Genomic DNA, 14,313 nt, shown 5'->3' with positions numbered 1-14,313 from the left:
GGACTAAGAACAGGGATGGGCAACAGGTGGCCTGAGGGCCCCCCTTTTGAAGGCCCTCAGATCAATTCGACCACCTTTTTAAATGTTAAATGTTTAAAGTTCTCTTACTTAGAAAGTTGTCCTGGTCATACATGCATAGGCCTAGACTATATCCAACTAACAATACACTGAATTCCTAAATGTTCAGTCATTTTAAATTTCAAGTCACGTCTTACTGCACAATACCTAAAGAGGTGCTGTGAGAAGGTGGAGTTAGCCGTTTTAGAGAGTGGTGAAATTGCGCTGCTAAAAAGGCAAATACGGGAGGCAAATCTGGGGAATGCAGGCGACACATAGCAAAAAAATTACTCTTCATGATTCCATTCGTTTGCAAAGAGGCAGGCGTGAATCAATGGATACATATCATGAATTTATACGTCCAAAAATGTATGTAGCAACTGCTGATTTCCCCTTTAAGGGACTGAAATGGAATTGATGAGCAAGTAGTCTGTTAGCTAATGTACTTACTAGTTAATATTTAGCAAGGAAACATTTGCATGGCATCATCGAGGTAGTTTATTTTAACCAAAACATACAAATCACCTTTCTAACACTGTTTTATTTGTAAAAAATATATATATATTTATTCTAAAATCAAAGACAAAAGGTATACGATGATGAATCTGGATGAGGGTTTGTGAAGAGAGAACACTAGATATTGCTTTTGCTTGGATCAATACTATCCATTACAACTGAAGGGTAAGCTATCCTTGTAGCTCCATGTTCCCTAGAACTCATCTGAACTGAATCAGGGACCTTTTTTACATTTGCTCAAACGAGGCTAGACAAATTATTTACAGTACCTTTTTTGTTTCTCCCATAAAGTATATATGTTTCCACTGTCTTTGCATCTTGTCTTTTTAATGAGTGCATTGATAGTCAACATGGGATACCCACCATCACATTCTCACTTACACACACACACACACACACACACACACACACACACACACACACACACACACAGAACACACACACAGAACACACACACACACACACAGAACACACACACAGAACACACACACACACACACAGAACACACACACACACACACACACACACACAGAACACACACACACACACTTCCTCCTCCTATCTCCATCCACCTTATTTTCCTCTTTGTTTTAACCAGATAGACCGTGGAAAAACAGTTAATTAAAACCGTCAGGACCCATCTAGGCCCTTTGGCACTGGCGGAATGCTAAAATAACAGCAAAACAACACTGATGAAAAAGTTAGCTGTCTGAGACTGAGTCCGTAATGAAGTGGTTTAATTGAAGTGGATTTAACCGGCATCATTGCAGTGAGTTTGGAAGCCTCATCTAAAGGGAGTTCTTTTAAAACTGAACAAGTACCTTTCAAAAGCCTGCCACTATAAAGTATCACCAGGCTCCTCTGAATACAAGAGGAGTTGGCAACCTAGTGTAGGTTTTCAATGGAGTCTGTCTTGTACTTTTTTTGATTGAACCCGGTCCAGCCCCTTACTCATCCATATGTATTTTCAGATGTGTTCCTCAGTGGCTTTCTTTTCCTACTTACGCTCACACTTCTTTTAGTAGAGGGAGCATGTTAATGATTGTGATCACAAGACTTCTAAAAGCATGTAATGTGCTTAATGTAATGAGTTAATTCCAATTAACACTCATATTAGTAGCTGCGTTCATATTCTTTTCATAGTGAGACGTGAATATGAAAATTGAGAAATACCTTCAGATAAAACAAATTTTACACACACACACACACACACACACACACACACACACACACACACACACACACACACACACACAGATGTAGAGTGAAAGCGACACTTATGTCCATGGTGATTGGCTGTCTAGATTTCTCATTGTCCCTGTCAGTAGCAGCAGCCCCTGTCATTCTGGTGACTAGCCTCATGTATTCTTCTGACAGTTTCGGTAAAATAAAAAAACAAAATAAAAGGACACTGCTGAAGACGACAACGGAGGAATCAGTGACAGGGTGTCCCCTCGAATCCTTCATCTTTGTTCATGTTGCCAGCGATCTTTCTTTCTTTTCATCTTGTTTTTTTGTCAATTTTTGGGGGGAATGTCTCCAACTAGTTAGGTCCTGTTCAAAGTATATGAAATGGAAAATCTAATGGAATGTTTCTTATTGGACAAATACAGGTTGTCCCTCTCTGTTTCAGTCTGTTTTCTTCTGTTTGGTGCATAACGAACATGGCCCTTGCCTGGTAGCATGTTGACATTACACTTTCTTCACTGTGCAGCACCCAGTTCAGGGACCTACATTTCAGGCTTCAAATTTCCTGTATCAATCGTATCCTGCCTGAGATCTTATTTTTCTTATTTTTCTCCCCCAGTAGAAAAATGATTAACTCATATGCAAGGTCTCTGTATTACCACATAATGGGATGCCATTCCACATGACCTCATGCACAGGCCTTAAACCCTATCTACAAAACTAATGAGTTATGGTCTAGACCAGTTGCCCTCACTAGACCACCATTGTTTGGGTTCAGCACAGGCTCTGCATTATCCTCAATACAGCCCATGTACATACAGTTGTAGTCGGAAGTTTACATACACTTAGGTTGGAGTCATTAAAACTCATTTTTCAACCACTCCACAAATGTCTTATTAACAAACTATAGTTTTGGCAAGTTAGTTAGGACATCTACTTTGTGCATGACACAAGTAATTTTTCTAACAATTGTTTACAGGCAGATTATTTCACTTATAATTCACTGTATCACAATTCCAGTGGGTCAGAAGTTAACATAGACTAAGTTGACTGTGCCTTTAAACACCTTGGGAAATTCCAGAAAATGACATCATGATGACATCATCATAGAAGCTTGATAGGCTAATTGACATCATTTGAGTTGGAGGTTGGAGGTGTACCTGTGGATGTATTTTAAGGCCTACCTTCAAACTCAGTGCCTCTTTGCTTGAGATCATGGGGACAATCTAAAGAAATCAGCCCTCAGAAAATATTATTGTAGACCTCCACAAGTCTGGTTCATCCTTGGGAGCAATTTCCAAACGCCTGAAGGTACCACGTTCATCTGTACAAACAATAGTACGCAAGTATAAACACCATGGGACCACGCAGCCGTCATGCCACTCAGGAAGGAGATGCGTTCTGTCTTCTAGAGATGAACATACTTTGCTGCGAAAAGTGCAAATCAATCCCAGAACAACAGCAAAGGACCTTGTGAAGATGCTGGAGGAAACAGGTACAAAGGTATCTATATCCACAGTAAAACGAGTCCTATATCGACATAACCTGAAAGGCCGCTCAGCAAGGAAGAAGCCACTGCTCCAAAACCACCACAAAAAAGCCAGACTATGGTTTGCAACTGCACATGGGGACAAAGATCGTACTTTTTGGAGAAATCTGGTCTGTTGATACAAAAATAGAACTGTTTGGCCATAATGACCATCGTTATGTTTGGAGGAAAAAGGTGGAGGCTTGCAAGCCGAAGAACATCATCCCAACCGTGACGCACGGGGGTGGCAGCATCATGTTGTGGGGGTCCTTTCTTGCAGGAGGAACTGGTGAACTTCACAAACTACATGACATCACAAGGGAGGAAAATTATGTGGATATATTGAAGCAACATCTCACGACATCAGTCAGGAAGTTAAAGCTTGGTCGCAAATGGGTCTTCCAAATAAATAATGACCCCAAGCATACTTCCAAAGTTGTGGCAAAATGGCTTAAGGACAACAAAGTCAAGGTATTGGAGTGGCCATCACAAAGCCCTGACCTCAATCCTATAGAAAATTTGTGGGCAGAACTGAAAAAGCTTGTGCGAACAAGGAGGCCTACAAACCTGACTCAGTTACACCGGCTCTGTCAGGAAGAATGGGCCAAAATTCACCCGACTTACTGTGGTAAACTTGTGGAAGGCTACCAGAAACGTTTGACCTATGTTAAACAATTGAAAGGCAATGCTATTTAAACTTCTGACTTCAACTGTACATTTACAGGTTGTTGCCAACAGCTACAAAGTAGGAGGTATAGCCACAGACAAAACACCAACTTTTTATGTAGGCACATTTTTTACTGTCATAGATTCAAGATGGTAGCATTATTTTATGGGCAGTTCAATGTGGTTTTCAGGGAGTTTTAATGTGCTTGGGCAATTTTAGTGTGCTTGGGCAATTCCAGTCCTCGGGGGCCTGATTGGTGTCACAGTTAAGCCCCAGCTAACACACCTGACTCCAATAATCACCTAATCATGATCTTCAGTTTAGAATGCAATTTGATTAATCAGCAATGGAGTTGCCCACCCCTGTGACTAGGGTATACAACTACTGAAAAGTACAGTACAATGACCTATAACCCTATATTAATGCCCTCTACAAATTCCCTTTGTATGGAATGGGTCACTCTTGATGGGCTGCACCCCTCTCCGTTTTTTAACTCCAATATCTGTCCCCGAAATCGGATTATTCTTCATCTAGTTTGGATTTTGGGAGAGATTACGAGTTCCTGCTACATTTGAGCTGAAAATGTCATGCAACAGAGGAATGCAGATTATCAAGAAAGAGAGAGCGCAACCAGAGGAGATGGCATGGATGGGAATTGAGATTGAGGACAGGAAGGATGGAAGTACAGAGTAAAGCCATTCTGGTTTGCCTGGTTGTGTGTTCTGCTCTCTAAACTATGATCGTTCTTTCACCTTTAGAAGTCAGTCGAGCCATTTTTGTCTTTGGAAACCGACATGGTTTCAGTCATTTAAAAAATAGAGATTAAGAGCAGCATAACGGCCTAATCTGCAACAATAATACGATTTTAGAAGGTATAAACATTGTCTGTGCTCTTTGGATTAAATAGACCTAGATTATAATTTGGTAGCAGATTGGTAGAATAAATGATAATACATAATTTAATATTCACTAAATCTGTTTTAACCTTGATATTTTTAATGAAGCATTTGATCCTGATATTCTTCTGAATCCTATCAAACTATACATCATCAAATGGTGAATAGCCGAGGATATGCGTATGATATTCCCTAACTTGTCACAATTGACATGCTATCTTAGTTTGACAAGTCCTAATCAACACACAGTATTTCCTGTTCATGACCATCCCGTTGTATGCTAACAGGCAATAACTTCATCCTGATGTCATCCGCCAGTGTCACATGTTCACTAGTGACTGCACTCCCATGCACTTACCACAGGTCAAATGGTCACTACGACTCCATGCTGCTCAATACAGTTGCATGGGAGGCCATTTTGTTTTCTGTTGATGGGAAAAGGCAGCTAGACCTCAATGGCCGTTTGTGACGCACTGTCCTACACATTCTCCGCCGCCGACAAATCTCAAACTGTGAAGATACTGCTCACACCCACAGGAAAGGAAAAATGTCGCACTCTTTTCCGGTTGCAATTATCATCAGCTGTCCAAAAATCCACTCAGACTGACTGGAATCATTTTTGGTGGTACTATACTCTCTGTGGGAGTAACTGGGGCTGGTTGACACAACATGGTCAAACAACAGTCAATCCAAAAGTATCTATTATAGTGTTGTACGGTCGTCTTATTTCACAAAACATTGCCTTGTAGGGAATATTCCTTGACACTTTGTCTTTGTACACCAGATAAGATTCTCAACTTGAATTAAACTATTCATTTAGTACTTTTTATAACTTAAACACATTGCTCTCTCTCTCTCTCTCTCTCTCTTTCTCTTTTGCACATTCTTTTCAGGATAGGCTTTGAGAACCGTGAAACCGGACCATAACAGGACTGCAGTGCAGCGGAAGGAACCTAACAGACGGAGCGCTCGCTTTGGGCTCACCAGGGAAGGCCTGACCCCTCCATTGGGTGGATCGACAGCCAGGCGGAGGGGCCATGTGGTCTGCACGCCTGCTCCTCTTCGCCAGCCTGTTTGCGCCAGCAGCTCTGGGTAAGCCCGGGACGCCGTTGCCCCATTTCATGTGACTGTTTGTTTCAGTGTCTGTCTCACTATTTATATTTGCTAAACATTTTTTGTCTCACTATTTATATTTGCTAAACATTTTTCCCAACTTTCATGCTTTTCCGATGTCTCTTTCCCTCTCTCCTCTGATCCCTATGTATCCTTCTGTCTGTCTTTCTTTCCATCTCCTCTTTCTCGCTCTTTTTACCTCTCTCTTTATCTCTCTATTTTCCTCTCTCTTTATCTCTCTCTTTATCTCTCTCTTTATCTATCTCTTTTACCTCTCTCTAATCTCTCTCTTTTACCTCTCTCTTTATCTCTCTATTTTCCTCTCTCTTTATCTATCTCTTTTACCTCTCTTTATCTATCTCTTTTACCTCTCTTTAATCTCTCTCTTTTTACCTCTCTTTAATCTCTCTCTTTTTACCTCTCTCTTTATCTCTCTATTTTCCTCTCTCTTTATCTATCTCTTTTACCTCTCTTTATCTCTCTCTTTTCCTCTCTCTTTATCTATCTCTTTTACCTCTCTTTAATCTCTCTCTTTTACCTCTCTCTTTATCTATCTCTTTTACCTCTCTTTAATCTCTCTCTTTTACCTCTCTCTTTATCTGTCTCTTTTACCTCTCTCTTTATCTGTCTCTTTTACCTCTCTCTTTATCTGTCTCTTTTACCTCTCTCTTTATCTATCTCTTTTACCTCTCTTTAATCTCTCTCTTTTACCTCTCTCTTTATCTATCTCTTTTACCTCTCTTTAATCTCTCTCTTTTACCTCTCTCTTTATCTCTCTCTTTATCTTTCTCTTTATCTGTCCCTCTACCTGTTTCTCTTCCCTGATCCCTATGTATCTTTTAGTCTGTCTGACTTTATCTCACTGTTTTTCTCACTCTCTGGACATTATTGAGATCACTTCGAAGGCATTTTTTTAAATCCCTCTGAACAAATTGCAATCACCTCAGATTTGACCGTTTTCCTGTTGGCTTCTGACAATTGTTTCAGTAGAAAGTAAATTAAGTCATTTAAATTCAGCTTAAACTAGGGTTTGGGAACGGGGGGAGGCATTATGCCATGGTCCATAAACATGCTAATTTGCTACGGTGAAACCATTAACGGGAGATTCAAAGCAAATTGAATTGCTTTGGTGCCTTATCTTTGGGCTGGGCTGCAGCTCGCTTTTAGCGGCACGCTAATCAAAACTAGCTCTCCAGCATAGTTTGTTTTGCAAAAATGTTCATTGGGAGTGGAGTCACGTGACTTTGACGTGTCACGCACCTGTCTGTGTATTTCTCTATTGATCCGAAGGGAATAGAGGCATTATGAAGCCGCTAATTTACTGCCGACCTGACAAAAGAGCCCGGAAGATAAACCGTGTTGGACAATAGGTTACAATTAAACGCTGTGACTGCTGTGACGCCATAATTCTCTCTCCACAATGGAAAATAGAGATACAGATACACAAAGTATAACTCCCCAGTATTTTTATCAAGGCCAAGGTAGGAGAATTGTATTCTTTTTTATCATTGAATTGGCTTAGTGTTTATTCTTTGAGGTGGGGAAAAGATCATGCATTACTAGATGCTGTCAGCAGACTAGTCCCCGATGTTTTGGAATGCTTCTATTTAGGGGCTGGTTTTAATGCTCACGTAGGGGTTTCTTTTCTCTCCACAGTCTCTCTTCCTACCCCAGGGGGGTGATGGAGATGGGTACTCTGGGGGGCACTGCCCTACTTTGGGATGGTAATCCAGTTACGGTCCCCTGTTGCCCCCCCCCCCACACAACACACTCCCAGTATGTTCCGACCTAGCCCATAAATATGCTCCAATCACACCCACATACTATCTGCTTCCCCAAATGGCACCCTATTCCCTAACTAATACACTACTTTTGACCAGAGCTCTACCATTTGGGACGCAACCACAGCCTCCTCTGCTCACAGCTGCCTCCAGTGTGTGTGTGTGTGTGAGAATATTGTTCAGCTGGGAGCTATAGAAGGTAATTGACCATCCTGGCAGTTATGCCCGAGGCTTTCTACAGACATACACCCACACATATCTCATACACTGTAGGCCAATTCATGGTACACATGCTATCTGACTCACACAGTTCCATCTACAAGGTATTTACAACTCTCATCATCTGCATATTGTATGGTAATTCGGAACGCTCCCCGCAGCCGAAGTGAAATGTCACCTGAGGATATCCCAGCATCCCCGGCCAAGGCTATCCATCAGCAATATGATAATGCTAATCCGATCCCATTGGATCCATACAAACCCCATTAAAAATAGTTTTGTGTCAATTTCAACATGTCCAAGCCAGACATCCCTTAATTAATCTCCTTTTGCCAGGGCATTCAGTGCTGTACATCAGGGCATCCCTGCGTTTGCCTAATTAATTAAACAAATTACTTTCCGCACTCCTATTTGAAATGGGAAACTTCAACAGAGCCTAGTCGGGCATGTTCAGTTTTGTTGTGAGTATGAAGCGTTTGTGATGCGTGTAATGTAATAGGTCTGCTCTGAGCGGGTGGGCTTACTGTCGGTGTAGAACCTCTATTGGTAACTGAATTGTACGAGTTCACACTAGTAGTTGTTTTAGTTCTCCCTTGTATCCCTGAGAACGTGATGCGAATGTCAACAAAAAGAACAAAGACAGCGCTAGCATCTTAAGCCAAAGAGAATTGAAGGTCATTAGATTTAAAGTTGGACGTGAACTTTACTTTGACTATAATTGGTATGTAAGTGCTAAGAGCAAGAGTGAAACGCTGCATGTTTTAAGGAAATACTTGGACTCCTTTGGGGTTTCTGTAAGTGACTTTCAAGACGTTTACCTGATTGTGTGGTGTTGTTTTTTACACAATGAATACGGTATGACCTACAGTTACAGCACATTTGGTATTCATGGGCACAAACAACTTGGTGTATTGCTCTCAACACTAATATAACTATTATTTTGAATTATTATTATTTTGAAATTGCACGGATGGTCAAATTTGTGTCTCAGTACACCAGAGCTTCCTACAGGTTGACAAAACAGTTGTCAATTGGATACCAGCTTAATCCATATCTCTGTTTACTGAATGCAATGTTCCTTTGCTGTGTCAGTCTTTCTGGTTCGTTTCACCTATTGTCAACTCACAGGTGTCTCATTTCCAAATAATTATTTGTTTTTGGATAAACTAAATATGCATAATCCTGGTCTCTTTGTACTATATTCTAATTACATTTTCAAAATGTTGTAATTCCGCCAATATATCAAATCAAATTGTATTTGTCACATGCGCCAAAATGCTTACTTACAAGCCCGTAACCAACAATGCAGTTCAAGAAATAGAGTTAAGAAAATATTTGAAAGTAAAAAATAAAATTGAGGCTATACAGTGGGGCAAAAAAGTATTTAGTCAGCCACCAATTGTGCAAGTTCTCCGACTTAAAAAGATGAGAGAGGCCTGTAATTTTCATCATAGGTACACTTCAACTATGACAGACAAAATGAGAAAAAAAAATCCAGAAAATCACATTGTAGGATTTTTAATGAATTTATTTGCAAATTATGGTGGAAAATAAGTATTTGGTCAATAACAAAAGTGGGAGAACTTGCACAATTGGTGGCTGACAAAATATTTTTTTGCCCCACTGTATACAGGGGGTACCAATACCGAGTCAATGTGTTGGGGTACAGGTTGGTCGAGGTAATTTGTTCATGTAGGTAGGGGTAAAGAGACTATGCACAGATAATAAACAGTGAGTAGCAGCAGTGTTAAAACATTGGTGGGTGGGTGTCAATGTAAATTGTCCGGGTGGCCATTTGATTAGATGTTCAGCAGTCTTGTGGCTTGAGGGTAGAAGCTGTTAAGGAGCCTATTGGAACTAGACTTCGCACGCCGGTACCACTTGCCGTGCGGTAGTGGTCTGACTTGGGTGAATGACAATTTTTTGGGGCCTTCCTCTGACACCGCCTAGTAAATAGGTCCTGGATGACAGGAAACTTGGCCCTAGTGATGTACTGGGCCATTCACAATACCCTCTGTAGCACTTTAGTCGGATGCCGAGCAGTTGCCATACCAGGTGGTGATGCAACGGGTCAGGATGCTCTCGACGGTGCACCTGTAGACTTTTTTGAGGATCTGGTGACTCATGCCACGTCTTTTCAGTTTCCTGAGGGGGAAAAGGTGTTGTTGTGCCCTCTTCACGACTGTCTTGGTGTGTTTGGACCATGATAGTTTGTTGGTGATGTGGACACCAAGGAACTTGATACTCTTGATCCGCTTTGCAACGGCCCCGTTGATGTGAATGGGAGCGTGTTCACCCCTCCTTTTCCTGTAGTCCACGGTCATCTCCTTTGTTTTTACTCACATTAAGGGAGAGGTTGTTGTCCTGGCACCACACTGCCAGGTCTCTGACCTCCTCTCTATAGGCTGTCTCATCGTTGTCGGTGATCATTGTTGTGTCATCGGCAAATCTAATTATGGTATTGGATTTGTGCATGGCCAAGCAGTTGTGGGTGAACAGGGAGTACAGGAGGGGATTAAGCACGCACCCCTGCTGGGCCCCCGTGTTGAGAATCAGCATGGCAGATGTGTTGTTGCCTACCCTTACCACCTGGGGGTGGCCCATCAGGAAGTCCAGGATACAGTTGAAGAGCGAGGTGTTTGGTCCCAGGGTCCTTAGCTCATTGATGAGCTTTGAGGGCACTATGGTGTTGAACACTGAGCTGTAGTCAATGAACAGCATTCTCCCATAGGTGTTCCTTTTGTCCAGGTGGGAAAGGGAGTGTGTGGAGTGCGATTGAAATTGCATCTGTGGATCTGTTGGTGTGGGTCTAGGGTTTCCGGGATGATGGTGTTGTGAGCCAACACCAGCCTTTCAAAGCACTTCATGGCTACCGACGTGAGTGCTACAGGGCGGTAGCCATTTAGGCAGGTTACCTTGGTGTACTTGGGCATAGGGACTATGGTGGTCTACTTGAAGGATGTACAGTGGGGAGAACAAGTTTTTGATACACTGCTGATTTTGCAGGTTTTCCTACTTACAAAGCATGTAGTGGTCTGTAATTTTTATCATAGGTACACTTCAACTGTGAGAGACGGAATCTAAAACATAAATCTAGAAAATCACATTGTATGATTTTTTATTTATTTATTTATTTATTTATTTTTATCCCATTTTCTCCCCAATTTTCGTGGTATCCAATCGCTAGTAATTACTACCTTGTCTCATCGCTACAACTCCCGTACGGGCTCGGGAGAGACGAAGGTCGAAAGCCATGCGTCCTCCGAAGCACAACCCAACCAGCCGTACTGCTTCTTAACACAGCGCGCCTCCAACCCGGAAGCCAGCCGCACCAATGTGTCGGAGGAAACACTGTGTACCTGGCCCCCTTGGTTGGCGCGCACTGCGCCCGGCCCGCCACAGGAGTCGCTGGAGCGCGATGAGACAAGGATATCCCTACCTGCCAAACCCTCCCTACCCCGGACGACGCTATGCCAATTGTGCGTCGCCCCACGGACCTCCCGGTCGCGGCCGGCTGCGACAGAGCCTGGGCGCGAACCCAGAGACTCTGGTGGCGCAGTTAGCACTGCGATGCAGTGCCCTAGACCACTGCGCCACCCGGGAGGCTCATTGTATGATTTTTAAGTAATTAATTTGCATTTTATTGCATGACTTAAGTATTTGATACGGCTCTCACAGACCTGTTTGTTTTTCTTTAACTTCTTTGGGCTGCAGGGGCAGTATTGAGTAGCTTGGATAAAAGGTGCCCATTTCAAACGGCCTCGTACTCAATTCTTGCTTGTACAATATGCATATTATTATTATTACTATTGGATAGAAAACACTCTCAAGTTTCGAAAACCGTTTGAATTATATCTGTGAGTAAAACAGAACTCATTTTGCAGCAAACTTCCTGTCAGAAAGTGAAAAATCTTAAATCGAGGCTCTGTTCCAGGGCCTGCCTATAAATGTGCTTGATATCTATTAGTATACATGCACTTCATACGCCTTCCACTATATGTCAATAGGCTGTGAAAGGTGAAATGTGGTTTCTAGGTATTTCTATGGTCAAAAGAGAGAGCTTGGAATGACATGACCCCAGAATTCCTTTGTTCAGGAAGCGCATAAAGGTCACCAGTATTGGCTTCTAAAAAGCATTCGTTATAGACGTCTTATATCTCCGGCTTTAATTTTATTTGTTAAATGTGATAATATCATCGTAAAGTATGTTTTTTCAATATAGTTTTATTAGATTATTGACATTTTTTCGGGAGTTTAGACGTGTTGCGTTCTTTGCGTTTGGTGACGAAGGAGAGCTTAGCGCCACTTGGCTAGTTTTGCTTGCTCATTCGAGAGGGAAAAATGCCATTCTAAAACCAAACAACGATTGTTCTGGATAAAGGACCCCTTGTACAACATTCTGATGGAAGATCATCAAAAGTAGGACGTATTTATGATGTTATTTCATATATCTGTCGAACATGTTTACTATTAGTTTGCACCCAGATTTTGGGCGATCTCTCGCTATAACGTAAGCTGCATGTCGTACTGAAGTTATGCTTAGAATTCTAACACGGTGATTGCATTAAGAACTAGAGTATCCATCATTTCCTATACAACTTGTATTTTTTAGTAAAGTTTATGAATAGTTATTTGGTCAGAATAGGTGAGTGTCAGAAACATATACGGAGATTCTGGAAAATAATTGCTACATGGTCACATTGTATAACCACGGATTTCAGCTCTAAATATGCACATTTTCGAACAAACCATATATGTATTGTGTAATATGATGTTATAGGACTGTCATCTGATGAAGTTTATGAAGGTTAGTGAAAAAATTAAAATCTTTTGCTGGTTTATTCGCCATCGCTAACGTTGAATTGAATGAATGGGGTTGTGTGGTAGGCTATTGTAGTAAGCTAATATAATGCTATATTGTGTTTTCGCTGTAAAACACTTAAAGAATCGGAAATATTGGCTGGATTCACAAGATGGTTGTCTTTCATTTGCTGTACACCATGTATTTTTCATAAATGTTTTATGATGAGTATTTAGGTATTTCAATTTGGTCTCTGTAATTGTTCTAGCTGCTTCGGTGCTATTTCCGATTGTAGCTGCAATGTAAACTATGATTTATACCTGAAATATGCACATTTTTCGAACAAACATATATTTATTGAATAACATCTTATAAGACTGTCATCTGATGAAGTTGTTTCTTGGTTATTTTGGTTGGTTCTTGGTTAGTTTGGTTGGTTTTGTGCATGCTACCTGTGCTGTGAAAAATGTCTGTGCTTTTTTGTATTTGGTGGTGAGCTAACATAAATATACGTGGCGTTTTCGCTGTAAAACATTTACAAAATCGGACATGTTGGCTGGATTCACAAGATGTTTATCTTTCATTTGCTGTATTGGACTTGTTAATGTGTGAAAGTTAAATATTTCTAAAAAATATCTTTTGAATTTCGCGCCCTGCACTTGGACGGGCTGTTGTCATAACAGTACCGACACCGGCCTGCAGCCATAACAGGTTAAGAAGCCCTCCTGTTCTCCACTCATTACCTGTATTAACTGCACCTGTCTGAACTCGTTACCTGTATAAAAGAGATTATCTTTATCTCGGTGCGGATATTGCCTGTAATCCATGGCTTCTGGTTGGGATCTGTACGTACGTTCACTGTGGGGACGACTTCGTCGATGCAATTATTGATGAAGCCAGTGACCGAGTTGGTATACTCCTCAATGCCATTGGATGAATCCCGGGAAAATATTTCAGTATTGAGCGAGTAACTGGTACTTCCTGCTTTAGTTTTTGTGTGTAAGCAGGAATCAGGACGATGGAATTATGATCAGATTTGCCAAATGAATGGCGAGGGAGAGCTTTGTATGCTTCTGTGTGTGTGGAGTAACGGTGGTCTAGAGTTTTTTTTTTCTGATTACACAAGCTGGTAGAAATTAGGTCAAATGGATTTAAATGTACCTGCATTAGTCCCCGGCCAATAGGAGTGCTGCTTCTGGGTGAGCATTTTCTTGTTTGCCTATGGCCTTATACAGCTTGTTGAGTGAGGTTTTAGTGTCAGCATCAGTTTGTGGTGGTAAATAGATAGCTACGAAAAAATAAATAAATAGCTACAAAAAATATAGATAATCTCTCTTGGTAGATTGTGTGGTCTACAGTTCATCATGAGGTACTCTACCTCAGGCGAGCAATACCTCGAGACTGTGTTAGTATTAGACATTGCGCACCAGCTGTTATCGATAAATTAACACACACCACCACCCCTCGTCTTACCATATGTAGCTGTTCTGTCCTGCCGATGCACGGAAAACACAGACAACTGTATATCATCTGTGTCGTCGTTCAGC

General features: G+C 41.4%; 1 protein-coding gene across 1 annotated transcript in view; it reads left to right on the top strand.

Annotated features, from left to right (window-relative positions):
- LOC129835190 (adhesion G protein-coupled receptor L3-like) overlaps nt 1-14,313 on the top strand; it is a 147,552-nt gene that overhangs the window by 107,299 nt on the left and 25,940 nt on the right. The window contains exon 3 of the mRNA XM_055900625.1: nt 5,746-5,944. Within this exon, the coding sequence (XP_055756600.1) occupies nt 5,890-5,944 (55 nt within the window). The 5' untranslated portion in view covers nt 5,746-5,889. The remainder of the gene's footprint in view (nt 1-5,745; nt 5,945-14,313) is intronic.

The sequence above is a fragment of the Salvelinus fontinalis genome, chromosome 36 (genome assembly GCF_029448725.1).
Source record: "Salvelinus fontinalis isolate EN_2023a chromosome 36, ASM2944872v1, whole genome shotgun sequence".
NCBI lineage: Eukaryota > Metazoa > Chordata > Actinopteri > Salmoniformes > Salmonidae > Salvelinus > Salvelinus fontinalis.
Note: the sequence above shows the minus strand (reverse complement) of the source record. Positions and strands in the feature narration are given on the sequence as shown.